Raw genomic sequence first — 16995 nt, forward strand, 5'->3', positions numbered from 1 at the left:
CTAGTTTATTAAATGCTTTTGTGTTCATGGAATAATAAAACAATCTTAGAGAAGGTTTAGTGATCTGTTCAACTCTGGACTACACATTACTGAGTGGTGAATTGATCACCAGAGTCCCAAGATCTAAAAACCCACATAAATCTTCCACTTGCCCTGATAGGTACACTTTGTAAGTAGGTAGATGCCTTTTTACATTTGTGACAATATCTGATTGTAGTGAGTGACAGCATGGTCTCTTGTCATGAGCACTGTGTTAAACAATAGGAAACTTAGTCTGTGGCACTTGGAAAGTCATCTTGTAACCTTACATCTCTATTTCTTTATAAATTGAAGGCTTTCAATGCAGGCCCAATTTTTGAGGTTCCCTTATCTTATTCTTATGAAAATAAGCAACATAAAATATGAATCAACTTTATGTTTTGATGGCATCATCAGCCCCATAGTGCTAGATTAACTGAGAAAAATTCACAGTGTTTCGAAAGTATATTTATTGATTGTGGCAAATGTGTATTGTAAAAGGTATTTTACAATACATTTCTGAAGTCTCCTTCATGTACCAAATGACTATGATACTTATCAGCCTTCTAAGTGCAACTTAGTATTGCTTAAAGTGATGCTATATTTTTTCTTGTAAACATTTCTTTGTATGTTACATCCTTGCTGTTTTCTAGTGCCACCAGCTATAGAAGGAGGAGACGAAATGTCTTACTTCATTGTGATGGTTAATAACTTACTGGAGCTAGATTGTCAAGTGACAGGCTCTCCTCCACCAACTATCATGTAAGGGTTTTGGTATGTCTTCTAAATATCTCCCACTTCTTTATTTGAGTGTTTTAGAGCTATCTTGAAAGAGGTTCTGTGTCATTCAAAAGTGATTTATAAAATTATACTAATTATATCCCTCTTTTAAAAGACGTACTCTATATTCAAGGCAACTTTTATCCGATACTCACAGGGCCCATAAATCTCAATTAGAAGACTTCGTTATATGCTCTTAAAAATTACATTTTCAGTTCATAGAGACAGACTATTAAGCAGTATCTGTCGGATCTTCCTGAAGCACTGAAATGTTAAATGAACAACGGAATTTAAAACAGTATGCCAGACATATTAAGGAATAGTGGAAGTTAACATGAATATATGATTACCAATACTTTTTTCTCATTCCTTCATTCACGAAGTATTTCTTCAATACTTATCTTTCATTTCCAAAGTGCTATGGGATATGCAAAGGAACAGATACTCAGCTAACTTTTGGGCTAAAATATGTTCACCCATGATTATAAAACTAAATGGAAAGTGATAATTCATAATAAATTAAAAATTATAATGCTATATGATTTTAGGATTTTATTTTACAGATGTTTTAAGATTATGTGTGTTTTGTTGGTTAATATTATTTAAACATTTGAAGTGAGTGATATGTAGGGGCATTTGCCTCTTTCTGTAGCCCAGCATTAATAGAAGAATGAAGAACTGTACACATAGTTCTTGGGTTCCAATAATATGCCAGCTTCTTTGTTAAACTAGGTTTCCTTTTTCTTTTCCCTATTTACAGTTTATTTTATTAGAGTGAGCAGATGGGAAATTAGGCAAGTACATAATTGAGAATACATATATATAAATGTATCATATATACATATATACACATATACATACATATATATAAGTATATAAGTCGAATATATGAATAAATGTAGTTCCTCCGAGATAGATAGATTGCTTTAGAAACATAGTTATTTAAGATATAGTTAGGAACATAGTTATTTAAAATATGTCTCCAGACTTCTTTTTGCCTTATTTCTGTAGGTGGCTGAAGGATGGCCAGCTAATTGATGAAAGGGATGGATTCAAGATCTTACTAAATGGACACAAACTGGTTATTACCCAGGCTCAAGTGTCAGACACAGGCCTTTATCGGTGTGTAGCAACAAACACTGCTGGGGACCACAAGAAGGAATTTGAAGTGACTGTTCATGGTATGCTGAAGAAGGAGCATTTCACTGAAAATTCATTTATGCATTGTTTCAGTATCTAATTCAGAACTTAGCTCAGTAATCTGGATAAATCTTGAGTTGTGGAAAGTAGTGCTAATTTGAGTGAGAATTTGGATCAAATTTGAATTAGATATTGGAAAATTTTAAGGCACTTTACTAACACAGAAGATTTAACCAAGAGGTATCATGTGAATGAACTGAGACCAAATTTAAATGGTAAGAGGTATATTCTGCATAGAATGTGAGGGTCTGAGGAATGAGATCAAAGAAGATAGAAGAGGCAGGCAGCAAATTTCAAATAAAGGGGGGATACGAGTGTTCAAAGATTCAGCCAAAACAGGAGGGAGTGTGAATAAAGTCATTTCCAGAAATGGAGGCTGAGGGTGTTATGCAGGATCCAGGGCACATAAGTGCACTCAAGGAACTGGCACAATAGGGTTAGAACCATTAGTCTAATGACAGAAGCAACCCTCTGCCAGGGTATTAGGTATCTCACTTGCCAGCAGACCTTGGGAAGGGAGGGACTGGAATGAGAAACTGGAGAGTGTTTGGAAGCCACAAGTAGAGGTTTCTATGAACATCAACTTCATTATTCCCAGGCGGACTGGTTTTTTTCCTGCATTTTGATGGAATACAGCTAATGCTGTTTCTCAGTCTCAATTCCAATTCTTGAGGGAGGGAATCTGGCAGGCCCAGCTTAAATCAAGTTACTATCCTGGATTTAATCAGCCTTACTGGGGACAGAGTCATGTGGTATAAATATGGGTACTGGAAACCCACCCCAATTTAATGAGGCAGTTCTAGAGAAAGGGCATGTCATAGTAGATTGGGAAAACACACCAAGAGGTTGTAAACCAAACATACATGTGGATTGCAGTTGGCTGTAAATACACTTCACTTATTCTCTGGAGAATTAGAGACCCATAGTTAAGAAATAAGTAATCTCTAAAATTGCTAAAAGTTATAAGTGAAATGCATGGAATGAAATTATTCTGTTTGTTAAAATAGGCCTCTGCCCTTTTCTAAATTTTAAAGTTTCAGGTTCTTGGATACAGACTTTTAAGTGTTTGATCCCACTGATTATAGTTTTCGCTCCCTCCCTCACTTCCTTTTTTCTTCCTTCTTTCCTTTCTTCTCCTCTCTTTTTGTTAAATCTAGTTCCTCCAACAATCAAATCCTCAGGGCTTTCTGAGAGAGCTGTAGTAAGGTATAAGCCCATCACCTTGCAGTGCATAGCCAATGGCATTCCAAAGCCATCCATTACATGGTTAAAAGATGGCCAACCTGTCAACACTGCCCAAGGAAACCTCAAAGTAAGTATGAATATTATTTTGTCCAAGATGAGAAAGCTATATATGGAGCTATCATATTCTCCTTTCTTAATTATAGATTTTCCTGTTGGATAGATTTTGCAGGAAACGTACTAAAACAATATATGTTTTCCTTAGGATTTTTCAGAATTTAACTTAATATTTTGATTTGAAAAATGGAATTAATTAAAGACTAATAACAATGATGTTAATTTTAACATAGTGGTTGGTATTTTTATTATTTCAATTTATGCCTGTTTTAATTATTTAAAAACTAGTATCTTATGGATGAATAGTTCATCAGTACTAAGTAAGTCAGAGTATCCTCAGTATATTCACCATTGACCAGGATTAAGGTAGAATTATATCTATTGGTACATAAACCTAAGTGAAATGGTTTCTTGAAAAACATAGTTTAGTTTATAAACATCATGATGGCAGAGACTCAGTCTCTATGAATAAGTTCACTTGTGTATCTTTCATATTGAGTATAGTCCTGGGCATATAACTATATCTCAGTACATATTTGTTGAATTAATAGATAGGTAGATTGCAAACCTGAGTAATCTACATGATACAATTAAAATAATTAATAGATTTTGCTACTAAGATCAAGTTAATTGACTAACGTGGGTTTGAGCTTTGCTTGAGGTAGGTTTCAGTAACAAGGGATGTGCCAAGTTCTTCTCCCAGCAGAAGTGATGGATATCTGTTCATTTATCATTCCTATTGCAAATTCAATGGAACTAATCTCACATATTTGCGCTAACAAAAGATTTAATATGTAGCCTTCTAACACAGAGCAGGTAAACAACTGTTTACCTGGGAGACAGATATTTATCATACAATCGTACAAAAGTATAATTGCAAACTGTGATGAGTAATTTTAGGAGACAGTATAGAGAGGTATAAGAACAGATAATGAGGAAAGCCTTTGAGCGTGTGTTGGTTTGCAACCCCTGGAGCTTCCCGGGTGTCATCTGAAATCGGCCCCCTATTCAGAGAGAGCAGAGAGAGATCTAAGAAAGAGGCACAGCACTCCAGATTGGTAGGGGGCAGGTTTAATAAGCAAGGGAACTTACTTACCAGGCTTGTCTTGGATGACTGCAAGATGAGTAGATCTCCTCACGTGCCCACCAAATCTTAAAAGTTTATATAGAGATCTTAACTGGGTTCAGTCATATATCCTGTCCAGATGGTCTCAACATCACACTACTATCTCAAGGCTGCGTCCTTGGGCAGTTTCTAGCACTGGGAAAGAAGATGGAATGCACATTCCAAAAATGGGGAGAGGATGAGGAGCCTCCAAATGCCTGAGTCCAGCTCACGGGTCATCCCTGCGGTCACATCCTCTCAGTGACCTCCTCCAGCAGGGTGAGGGAGGGTAATTTATGGAGAAAGTCTTTAAGCGGAGATCTGAAGAACATATGGAGTTAAGTGGGCAAATTAATAAAAGAGAGGTGAGTAGAATCTTTCAGAGAAGATGTGCATGGGCAAACAACCTAAAGTAAAGGGGAGCATGACACCTCTTGAGAACGTGAAAGCAAGCCATTAGGGAACCAAGGGCAAGGGAGAAATGGTATTAGAGGAGACCAGAGGACAGGTAGGAGGCATTTAAGTAATGTTAATGATTTTATTTTCACTTTGCGAATTTCACAGTGTGAAATTTTTGAACAGTTTTAAGAGAAGAGTGACATGATCAGGCTTATATTTTCAGTAGTTACCTAGGCCCGTTTGGAGAATGAATTGTAGGAGTCAAGAGTAGATATGTGGAAATCAATTACTTATTTGCATTTGTCTAAGAGAGAAAAGATAGAAATTTGGACTCACATGCTGGCCATAGCGATGAGGATACATGGATATATTTGAGAGTTATTTATTGGTTAAATCATTAGGGCTTGATTATAGATTGTTGATGAAAGGTGAGGGAGTGGAGAATATCAAGAAAAATTAGTAGGAAGTTAATCTACACAAGTACATAAATAGTGATGCCATCCAGTGAGAAAGGAGACTTTGGAGGAAGATAAGTTTGAGGGGGAATAACTGTGATTTGAGTTTTAGACTTCTGGGTGTTGAGTTGACCTTGAAATAAACTAGTGGAGTTGCCAGGTAGACCATTGAATATATGGTCTTGGAGCTCAAAAGATAGTTCTGGCTGGGGATATTGGCACACAGATCATATTTGAAACGCATGGACGTAGATGAGTTAATCCGAGGGCAGAATAAAGAGTAAGAAGAAATAGAAAAAAAATGATCTAGTTCAGAATCTTAAGAAATTACTGCACTTAAAGGCCGTATGTAAAAGTCTAGAAGTGAATATAAGTATATGAATGTGCTGCTTAACGTGTTTAGTACAGTATGGATGAAGAATAAGTTACGTGGGAGTTTATGTGGGAGTGTAGGGAGAGAAGATCTTACGGGGTCAGAATGCGGCAAGCCTGGAAGGCTTTGCTAGTTCGGATTTCATTCTGGGCAAAGTGGGGAGCCATGAATGAGCTTTGAAGGGGGACTGGTAAAAGGATCAAATTTGCATTTTAGATAAATTATTCTGGCAACAGTATGCAAGGCAGATTAACAGTTCGGGAGGTTGGAGACACTGGAATATAAATTAAGGAGCCATTATAATCCCACAGTGGCTGTGAGAATGGAGACAGGGGAGTCTGAGAAACACAGAGTGGTATAATTACTAAGAGAGTCAAAGTGGGCTCTGAAACCCAGATGACTGGTGTCATTAAACAAGATTGGAAACACACAATGAGAATTTGGTTTAGAAATACAGGAAAACAGCTTTGTTTTGGATTGTTCAATTTCATGTGCTAACCTGTCCAGCAGATAGCTGGAAGCTCAGGAGAAAAGTTGAGGCCAATGCTGTAAATTTAGGAGTCTGCATGGGATTCTTCATCACAGCCATGGGTTTGGATGAAAACTATCAGAAAGCTAAGTTTCCTGTTTATGGAACAGGGAGAGGAAGCAGATTCCATAAAGTAATCTACTAAGAAAGTCAGCGAATGAGAACTGAGGGAATGCTGTACCTTCAGCTCCCAGAGGGCAGAGTGACTGAAGGAGCAGGAAGTCAACAACGCCAAATGCTGTAGATGGTGAAGGAGAGTATGAGCTCACTGCCTAGGCTGCTGCATGCTGTGATTAGAAGTTAACTGGTAACCTCTGAATAATCATTTTCAAAAAATAACCACTGAATCACCAGTTCCAAAATGGTAGAGGCTAGCTGTAATGCGTTTAAGAGGGAAATAAGGAAAACCAGTCAAGGAAATTTATCTGCATTTCCATTACTCATATTTTATAATTTTTATTGTTTTTCTGGCCCCCATGACCATTTAATCAAAAAAGATTGTTTTAAAACTATTTATGAAGTGTTACATAAATGTAACCATGTTTTTTTCAAATAGCTTAAATTTTCATCACATACCTCATAGTTGCAGTGCTAAAGTCTTTTATTCAGTGGAGTTTTATGACTGTACCAGCAGGCTTGCCTTAGGTAACACTGTTTTGTGTTTTCCAATGACTAAGAAAAGCTTTTCAATCAAAATAGTCTATTTTCTTGTGCATGATGAAGTGATCTGGCTCTAATCTATCAAAAGATAATTAAGATACTGGCATAAAAATATAACTAGATATTATAAATTTAAATGAGTTTGTCTATTCAGCAGATGTTTTCAAGTCCAAGTATAAAGTACAAAATGCTGCCATACTTTCTGATCCCAATTAGATACAATCTTCTGGTCGAGTTCTACAAATTGCCAAAGCCCTCATGGAAGATGCTGGCAGATACACATGTGTGGCTACCAATGCAGCTGGAGAAACACAACAGCACATTCAACTGCATGTGCATGGTAATGGCATCTTCACGTCTTAACAAGAGTATTTCTGTGGCTTTTTTAAAACATAGTGGGCCCATTTTTATTGAATTGTAGTATAAAAGAAGCAAGTGTTTATTTTAATCTGTATAAAAAAAGTATATAGTTTTTTTAACATTATTTTCATTATAATTGCTCGTATTAAGATCTTCAGTTTTCAGGTTGTCAAACAGGAAGTGCTGGAGCTCATAAGTAAATAAATGCACTACCCTGTGTTTTAATTATTTGAATTCTGTCAACTGATAACTTTGTACAGATAACGTCTGTTGAAAAAAAAAACCAGAAGTTGCAGGGTTTTTCCTTAGCGTTGTCTGTGATTATCCTGCTTGCCTATAAGATGGATTTTGTGAGTAGAAGCTATTCTTGACTCAGGATCTTCTCTCATGTGCTTTAATAAAAAGTCGGGTTGGCTGTGGAACACTTCATGAATACTGTAGCTTCACAGGTAAACTTGAAAGATTACCTGACCTTGAGTGTAAGACTTCACATCTCTAGAGGCTCATCAGAAAGGGCCAAGAATTGTAGGCTTGAGCTTTCCTAACTCAGCCAAGGATATTTGCAGAGAGCTAGCCAAGCTCTCATTGTACATGTTGTTCATTTTCTCTAATTCACGTGATTGCTTGTTAAACTTTTATTCATTCATTCATTCTGTCCATCCATTCATTCATATATTTAGTCTACATTTTCTGAGCAATCTTAACCTAGAAGAACACTCCAGCACTTAGTTTAATTCCAGGTATATAGCAGGCAGTCAATAAATATTTCACAAATGAAACAGTAAATAGTAAGTGAATGAAAAAATTTAGTTTGAACGTTGAATTCTAATCTGTTTCTTTACATATTTTCTTTTATTTAAATCACCCAGTTAAAAGATTTATATCATCAGTTCTCTAAACGTTTCCAATAAACCAGCTTATTCTTTCCCCGGTTCTTCCAGTATGAACACCTAACTTATGGATGTCATACACACAAACCGTGTTCCTTAAGAGGACCTTTATTTTTTCATTGAATAGTTAACCTAAAGACCAATATCTGAGTGTAACCGTCTTGGAACGGTCTCACTATAATTGAGGGTTGGGGGACAGGCTGACCCTGCTCTCCCGTAAGTTGCCTTGAATTTACCTTGTTCCTCATAGGGCCTTGTATATCTTTCTAGTGTTCTTTGGCAGCTGTCTCCAGCATATACTCAGACCTCCACTTCCATCTAAGAGTGTGCTGGGGGTGGGCTTGTTCTCCTTCCCCATTTTTCTGCTCTGAGTCTCCTTCTCTCCGCCTTATACAGGCTATTTGTTCCCTCCCTTCCAACAGCTTCAATCCTTATCTGATCTCCATTGTTGGCTAAAGGAAATAGTTGAGTGGGATAGCATGATGTGTTGTAGTCATCTCAGGCACTGGAGTCATGCCCACTTTAGTTTAAATTCTATGCTAAACATGATCTGCGTAACCTTGAGCAAACGATTTAACCTCTCTGAGTATCTGACCTGCAGAGTGCTTTTGAGGTCTAGAGGTATTAGACGTAAAATATTTCCCACTTTTACTCTTTCAGGAGTTATCAAAAAGAAAGATTTGGTTTTGTTCTCTAGACTGGTTTAAATTACTTAAATGAAGACTCTGTAATGAAGAACAGAATATATGTCTCCAGAACTGGGAAGAACCAAACTTCAATGTTTGAGGCTCTCCAACTTGTGTTCATAAAAATCATAGGTATTGCTTGTTAAAAGTACAGCTTCCTGGGCCCATTCCCACATCTCCTGAAACAGCATCTCTGATGCAAGTAGTCTGTGCCATTACGTGGAGGTACGTTGGCTCAGACTGTAAAGACTGGCCTAGAGACTTGCCAGTGTAGTCAAGGATGACTGAAAACTAGAATCCATAAAAGGAATCAAGTATCCCATCACCTACCTAGCAACAACAGAAAAGACTAAACAGATTCACTACCTAAGAAAACACAAGTCTATAAATATGCTGTCTGAATATGGTAACACGATGTATGTTAGCAGGAGATGCAATTAGTGTACATACTGACATGGAAAATCATCAGAGACAGGGGATGCAGGCTAGAAGATGTCTGAGTTAATGTGAAAAGAAAGAGAAATAGAAGGTTAGTCATTGTAAGGATTTATTAAAAACTACCAAATTATGGTTTTCTCAGGGTATATGCCCAGCAGTGGGATTGCTGGGTCATATGGTAGTTCTACTTTTAGTATTTTAAGGAACCTCCATACTGTTCTCCATAGTGGCTGTATCAATTTACATTCCCACCAACAGTGTAGGAAGGTTCCCTTTTCTCCACACCCTCTCCAGCATTTACTGTTTGTAGATTTTTTGATGATGGCCATTCTGACCGGTGTGAGGTGATACCTCATTGTAGTTTTGATTTGCATTTCTCTAATAATTAGTGATGTTGAGCATCTTTTCGTGTGCCTCTTGGCCATCTGTATGTCTTCCTTGGAGAAATGTCTGTTTAGGTCTTCCACCCATTTTTTGATTGGGTTGTTTGTTTTTTTGATATTGAGTTGCATGAGCTGTTTGTACATTTTGGAGATTAATCCCTTGTCAGTTGCTTCATTTGCAAATATTTTCTCCCATTCTGAGGGTTGTCTTTTCACCTTGTTTATGGGTCCAAAAAAGAGGGGATATGTGTATACATATAACTGATTTGCTTTGCTGTACAGCAGAAACTAACACAACATTGTAAAGCAACTATGCCCCCCCCAAAAAAACTACCAAATTAGATGGAGAATATAAAACAATCTTCTTCATACAAATCACCAATAGGATAGAGGTAAGATATATTAGTAGCTGAAAATGTTTCATCTAATACAATCTTGACTTGTCTGGATACCATTTCATCAACCTGAAGGGAGAATAAATGATGAAGTGAATTCCTAATCTAATACAGATAATGGTCAACTTGGAGGAAGTAGTTGGCTAAGAGCATGTGATAGGAATCTGAACAGAAAGTTGGTGTATCATCTTGGCACTCATGATGGCAGTGTCACGTTGGATGAAAATGGCTCCAAACTTGATTCTGTCCTCTTCAATACTTGTATTAATAATTTCGGTGAGAACTGGAGTTGTTAGACAAGGTGTAGGAATTTCTAAGGGTTGATAGATTTCAAGAAGACCTCAGAGGTTAAAATGACAAGTTAACCTGACGTGAAAAATTGCATAAGAATAGAGATAGAATGGCTTAAAGATACCACACATTGAAATACTTGAGGTATTAATGGCTCTCTCCAATTACTGTAGATTTGATCATTCAATTTCATAATAAAGCTAATCAACCTTAGAAGTCAGTAATAGAAGCTTATAGTAGCCCTCTTATATTCTTGCTCTCTGAATGCTTCCAAAGTGTTGTATCTAATTCTGGTGCTATATATTGAGGGACAGTGAGAAATCTATAGGGAAGCAACTCTTATTTAATTTAGTTCATTTATCAATTTATTTAATCAAAGAAACTCAGCTTTCAGATTGTTTAGTATTTTGCTTTCCTATAAAAAAGATCGTAGAAGCTTCCATTCTTCTCAGACATGGAAAAAAGTGTTTCCAAAAGGTGGAGTAAGGGTGCATGGTCTCCTGGACTAGAAGATGAAGTCATGATCATGAGAAGGGGAATAGTCTCATGATCCCCTGTGTCTTCCAGGCGGAGTTCTGTCAATTATAAAAGGCTGAGGCTCTCAGTAGGTGGTCCTTTTGATGATCAAAGTTTCATAATTCTGGAAGTTCTAATTCTCTAGACCAAACTATGAAATTATATTTAAACCTCAGATATTTGCCAAGTGAGACAGATGTTTCCACAAACAAATGATTATTTGGGGTCTAATGGCTCAAGCATTCATTTCATCTGCACTTAATTATTTCCTAGCTAAAAGCAACCAAGTGAAGTGCCCAGAAGTAGAATGTTGTGGTTAAAAGCTCTGGATTTAGGCTCCTATACCCTGAAGTATCTGGAGGACAGTGGGCTTAGATGTTAACTTTTTAAAAGCCCCATTTTCTCATCTGTAAAATGGGAAGGATGAAGATAATACCATAATCAGGGAAGTTGTTCTGAGGACTAAATGCAAGACTAGACATGAAAAATTTAGCCTGGTGTCTGGTTTCTAGTCATCATCTGTAAGTAGTAGCTTAATGACTGTTTCAGCCAAACACATATTTGGCTTCTGGCACTTCTCACTGTACCAACATCTTAACAAATATGTCTAAAGTCCTGCTGTCTTTACTGTTGGCCAGGAACCATCTTGAGTCTGTATTAGCTGTCTGGTTAAAACATTAGTAGAGCACCCTTAATTTAATTTTATTATTTTAAAGTATTTGCTTGGCTAACATCTGCTAACACCCACTTAAAAAAAGGTTTCTATATCATTTCTGTGATTTGCTTAATAGCTCACTTGTGGCTTAAAGGAGACTTGAGAATATTATAGGGAACTTTTTTTCTTTTTTAAAGGATAACTTCAGTTCTGGGCGCTACTATACTATTTTCTCGGTATAGATGAATTTATTATTTACTAGATTATAATTTTGGTGGTTAAGGTGTATTATCTCACCCAAATCACTTTCAGATCAGTTGTGTATTAATTCAAATTTAACCAGAGTTTGAAAAAATGAATTTATGCCTCTGAATGATTAAAATAATAGGCAAAGTTTAGACCCACAATATGTCCAGAAGAAGGTATTTTGTTTTTGGCATGATATACGCCTAGAACTTTTAGAAGAAAGGAAAAAACTAGGTGAGTTGAATGGAATTCAATCTTCTGCTTGGAGTATGCAGACATCTTCTTACTGTTAACATAAGATATTATTACCTTACTAATTATTCTTCTAGAACAGCATTCACCTAAATTCAGATTTCCAAGACCATCTCTTTAACGCTAGAAGGGAATAATAGCATTTATATTTGTATTTACTTTTTAACCTAAAAATGAACGAGCACCATTTATAGAAAAGACTAATCTTTCCCCATTGAATGGCTTGGCAGTCTTTTTGAAAATCATTTGACTGTAGATGTAAGGGTATGTTTCTCTAATCTCAATTCTATTCCATTGCCTAAGTGTGTATCCTTATGCCAGTACCACTCTGTCTTTTTTATTCCTTTTTGTCTCCCAGCTTTATTGAGATATAATTGATAAACAAAACTGTATATGTTTAAAGTATACAATGTGATGATTTGATACATGTATACTTTGTGAAATGATTACTACAATCAGGTTAATTAACACATCCATCACTTCACAGTTACCATTTTTGTGAGTGTGTAGTGAGAACACTTAATATCTACTCTCTTAGCAATACAGTATTAGTAATAGAATAGTCACCAAGCTGTACTTTAGATTCCCAGAACTTATTCATCTTATAGATGAAGGCTTGTATCCTTTGACCAGCAACTCCCCATTTCCCCCACCCCGCAGCCCCTGGTAATCACCATTCCACCAGTTTCTGTGGGTTCAACTCTTTTTAAATTCCACATATAAGAGATCATATAGTATTTGTCTTTCTCTATCTGGCTTATTTCACTTAGCAAAATGTCCTATAGATTCTCTCAGGTTGCTTCAAGCGGCAGAATTTCCTACTTTCTCATGGCTGAAAAATATTCCATTATGTGTGTGTGTGTGTATACACACACCATATATATGTATATATACAACATACATCATATGTATATGTTGTATGATAATACATATAATACACACACACACACACATGAGAGGGGGAGAGAGAGAGAGGAAGAAAGGTAACATCTTCATTATCCTTTCATCTGTCTACGGACATTTAGGTTGTTTCCATGTCTTAACTATGGTGAATAATGCTACAATGAACATAGGAGTGCAGATATGTCTTTGAGATACTGATTTTACTTCCTTCAGATATATAACCAGAAATGGGATTGCTGGATCATATGGTAGTTTGCTGGATCATATGGTAGTTCTATTTTTAATTTTCTGAGGAAACTTCATACTGTTTTCTATTTTCTTGTTGATTTTTGTCTAATTGTTCTATTCATTATTACAAGTGGAATATTGATATCTCCAGGCTTTATTGTTGAATTGTCTTTCTCCCTTTGATTCTGCATAGTTTAGTTCCATGTATCTTGAGACTCTGTTGTTTTGTGAATATATGAGACTCTGTTGTTTTCTCATGTTTTTTGATAAATTGATACTTTGTATCATTTCAAAATGTCCTACTTTGTTGCTAGTGACAGTTTTTCTTTCAAAATCTACTTTGTTTGATATTGGTATAGAGTGTCCATTCTTACTTGGTTACTGTTTGCATGGTATATCTTTTCCATCCTTTTACTTTCAACCTATTTGTGTCTTTGAATTTAAAGTTTGTCACTTGTAGACAACATATAGTCAGGTCGTGTTTTTATTGTCGTATTGCTTCTTAAATCCATTCTGCTAGTCTCTTCTGCCTTTTGCTTAGAGTGTTTTAATACATTTACATTTAACGTAATTACTGAGATGACAGGATTTATGTCTACCATTTGTATGTGTTTTTATATGTATTATGTCATTTTTGTTTTTATATTCCTCCATTACTACCTTTTTGTGTTAGATATTTTCTTTTTTTACTATATTTTTGAGTTCATTTTTAGTGGTTGCCCTGAGTATTACAATTAGCGTCTTAATTAATAATGTTATAATTTGGATTAATACTAATTTAATTTCAATAGCATAAAAAACTTTGCTACTATATAGGTCCCTTCCCTTTCCCCTCCTTTAAAAGTTACACCTTTACTCATCATGTGCCTATCAATACATATTTATAATTGCTTTATGCTATTCTATTTCAATTCAGAGGGGAGAAAAAATGTTATATGCAAAATATATAGTTTTACTGTCTTTACCATTAGTTACCTCTACCAGTGCTCTTTTTTTAAAAGTAATTAATTAATTTATTTATTTATTTATTTTGGCTGTGTTGGGTCTTAGTCGCTGCGTGATAGCTTTATCTAGGTGTGATGAACGGGGGCTACTCTTCATTGCGGTGCATGGGCTTCTCGTTGCAGTGGCTTCTGTTGTTGCAGAGCACGGGTTATAGGTGCACAGGCTTCAGTAGTTGTGGCACTCAGGCTCAGTAGTTGTGGCTCGTGGGTTCCAGAGTGCAGGCTTAGTAGTTGTGGCTCACGGGCTTAGTTGCTCTGCGGCATGCGGGATCTTCCTGGACCAGGGCTCAAACCTGTGTCCCCTGAATTGACAGGCGGATTCTTAACCACTGTGCTACCAGGGAAGTCCCTACCCATGCTCTTTTTTTTTTTTTGAGTTTTATTTTATTTCTTTATTTTTTATATGGCAGGTTCTTATTAGTTATCTATTTTATACATATTAGTGCATATATGTCAAATGCAATTGCCCAACTTATCCCACCACCCATCCCTGCTTTCACTCCTTGGTGTCCATAAGTTTGTTCCCTACATCTGTGTCTCTATTTCTGCTTTATAATCTGGTTCATCTGTAACTTCTTTTTAGATTCCATGTATATGCATTAATATATGATATTTGTTTTTCTTTATCTGACTTACTTCACTCTGTATGACACTCTCTGGGTCCATCCACATCTCTACAAATGACCCAATTTCGTTCCTCTTTATGGCTGAGTAATATCCCATTGTATATATGTACCACATCTTCTTTATCCATTTGTCTGTCGATGGGCATTTAGGTTGCTGCCATGACCTGGCTATTGTAAATAGTGCTGCAATGAACATTGGGTTGCATGTGTCTTTTTGAATTATAGCTTTCTTTGGGTATATGCCCAGTGGTGGGATTGCTGGGTCACATGGTAATTCCATTTTTAGTTTTTTAAGGAAAGTCCATACTGTTCTCCATAGTAGCTGTATCAATTTACATTCCCTCTAACAGTGTAAGAGGGTTTCCTTTTCTCCACAACCTGTCCAGCATTTTTTGTTTGTAGATTTTCTGATGATGCCCATTCTAACCAGTGTGAGGTGATCCCTCACTGTACTTTTGATTTGCATTTCTCTAATAATTAGTGATGTTGAGCAGCTTTTCATGTGCCTCTTGGCCGTCTGTATGTTTCCTTTGGAGAAATGTCTATTTAGGTCTTCTGCCCATTTTTGGATTGGGTTATTTGTTTTTTTAATATTGAGCTCCATGAGCTGTTTATATATTTTGGAGATTAATCCTTTGTCTGTTGACTCATTTGCAAATATTTTCTCCCATTCTGAGGGTTGTCTTTTCATCTTGTTTCTAGTTTCTTTTGCTGTGCAAAAGCTTTTAACTTTCATTAGGTCCCATTTGTTTATTTTTGCTTTTATTTCAGTTACTCTAGGAGGTGGGTCAAAAAAGATCTTGCTGTGGTTGATGTCAAAGTGTGTTTTTCTGTAGTTTTCTGGTAGCATCTTTAGGATTTTGTATGGAGAATATCATGTCATCTGCAAACAGTGACAGCTTTACTTCTTCTTTTCTGATTTGGATTCATTTATTTCTTTTTCTACTCTGATTGCGGTGGCTAAAACTTCCAAAACTATGTTGAATAATAGTGGTGAGAGTGGGCATTATTGTCTTGCTCCTGATTTAAGAGGAAATGGTTTCAGTTTTTCACCATTGAGGACGATGTTGGCTGTGGGTTTGTCATACATGGCCTTTATTATGTTGAGGAAAGTTCCCTCTGTGCCTACTTTTTGCAGGGTTTTTATCATAAATGGGTGTTGAATTTTGTCAAAAGCTTTTTCTGCACCTATTGAGATGATCATATGGTTTTTTTCCTTCAGTTTGTTAATATGGTGTATCACATTGATGTGCGTATATTGAAGAATCCTTGCATTCCTGGAATAAACCCCACTTGATCATGGTGTATGATCCTTTTAATATGCTGTTGGATTCTGTTTGCTAGTATTTTGTTGAGGATTTTTTCATCTATCTTCATCAGTGTTATTGGCCTGTAGTTTTCTTTTTTTGTGACATCTTTAGTTTTGGTATCAGGGTGATGGTGGCCTTGTAGAATGAGGTTGGGAGTGTTCCTCCCTCTGCTATATTTTGGAAGAGTTTGAGAAGGATGGGTGTTAGCTCTTCTCTAAATGTTTGATAGAATTTGCCTGTGAAGCCATCTGGTTCTGGACTTCTGTTTGTTGGAAGATTGTTAATCACACTCTCAATTTCTGTGCTGTGATTGGTCTGTTTATATTTTCTATTTCTTCCTAGTTCAATCTTGGAAGGTTGCGCTTTTCTAAGAATGTGTCCCTTTCTTCCAGGTTGTCCATTTTATCGGCATATAGTTGCTGTAGTAACCTCTCATGATCCTTTGTGTTTCTGCAGTGTCAGTTGTTACTTCTTTTTCATTTCTAATTCTGTTGATTTGAGTTTTCTCCCTTTTCCTTTTGGTGAGTCTAGCTAATGGTTTATCAGTTTTGTTTATCTTCTCAAAGAACCAGCTTTTAGTTTTATTGATCTTTGCTATCATTTCCTTTTCTTTTTCATTTATTTCTGATCTGATCTTTATGATTTCTTTCCTTCTGCTAACTTTGGGGTTTTTCTGTTCTTCTTTCTTTAATTGCTTTAGGTGTAAAGTTAGGTTGTTTATTTGAGATTTTTCTTGTTTCTTGTGGTAGGATTGTATTGCTATAAAGTTCCCTCTTAGAACTTCTTTTGCTGCATCCCATAGGTTTTGGGTCATCGTGTTTTCATGTCATTTGTTTCTATGTATTTTTTTATTTCTTCTTTGATTTCTTCAGTGATCTCTTTGTTATTTAGGAGCACATTCTTTAGCCTCCTTATGTTTGTATTTTATACAGTTTTTTCCTGTAATTGGTATTTACTCTCATAGCATTTTGGTCAGTAAAGATAATTAATATGA

At 36.2% G+C, this 16995-nt stretch overlaps 1 protein-coding gene across 4 annotated transcripts in view; it reads left to right on the forward strand.

Annotated features, from left to right (window-relative positions):
* HMCN1 (hemicentin 1) overlaps positions 1-16995 on the forward strand; it is a 524815-nt gene that overhangs the window by 293633 nt on the left and 214187 nt on the right. For all 4 annotated transcript variants that reach the window (XR_010941259.1, XM_067728936.1, XM_067728938.1 and 1 more), the window contains exons 33-36: positions 672-780; positions 1810-1979; positions 3156-3310; positions 7035-7158. Coding sequence is in view for 3 of the 4 variants with exons in the window: in XM_067728936.1 (XP_067585037.1) it covers positions 672-780; positions 1810-1979; positions 3156-3310; positions 7035-7158 (558 nt within the window). In the remaining variant the exon portion in view is untranslated. The remainder of the gene's footprint in view (positions 1-671; positions 781-1809; positions 1980-3155; positions 3311-7034; positions 7159-16995) is intronic.

This window comes from Pseudorca crassidens, chromosome 2 (genome assembly GCF_039906515.1).
Source record: "Pseudorca crassidens isolate mPseCra1 chromosome 2, mPseCra1.hap1, whole genome shotgun sequence".
Classification (NCBI taxonomy): Eukaryota; Metazoa; Chordata; class Mammalia; order Artiodactyla; family Delphinidae; genus Pseudorca; species Pseudorca crassidens.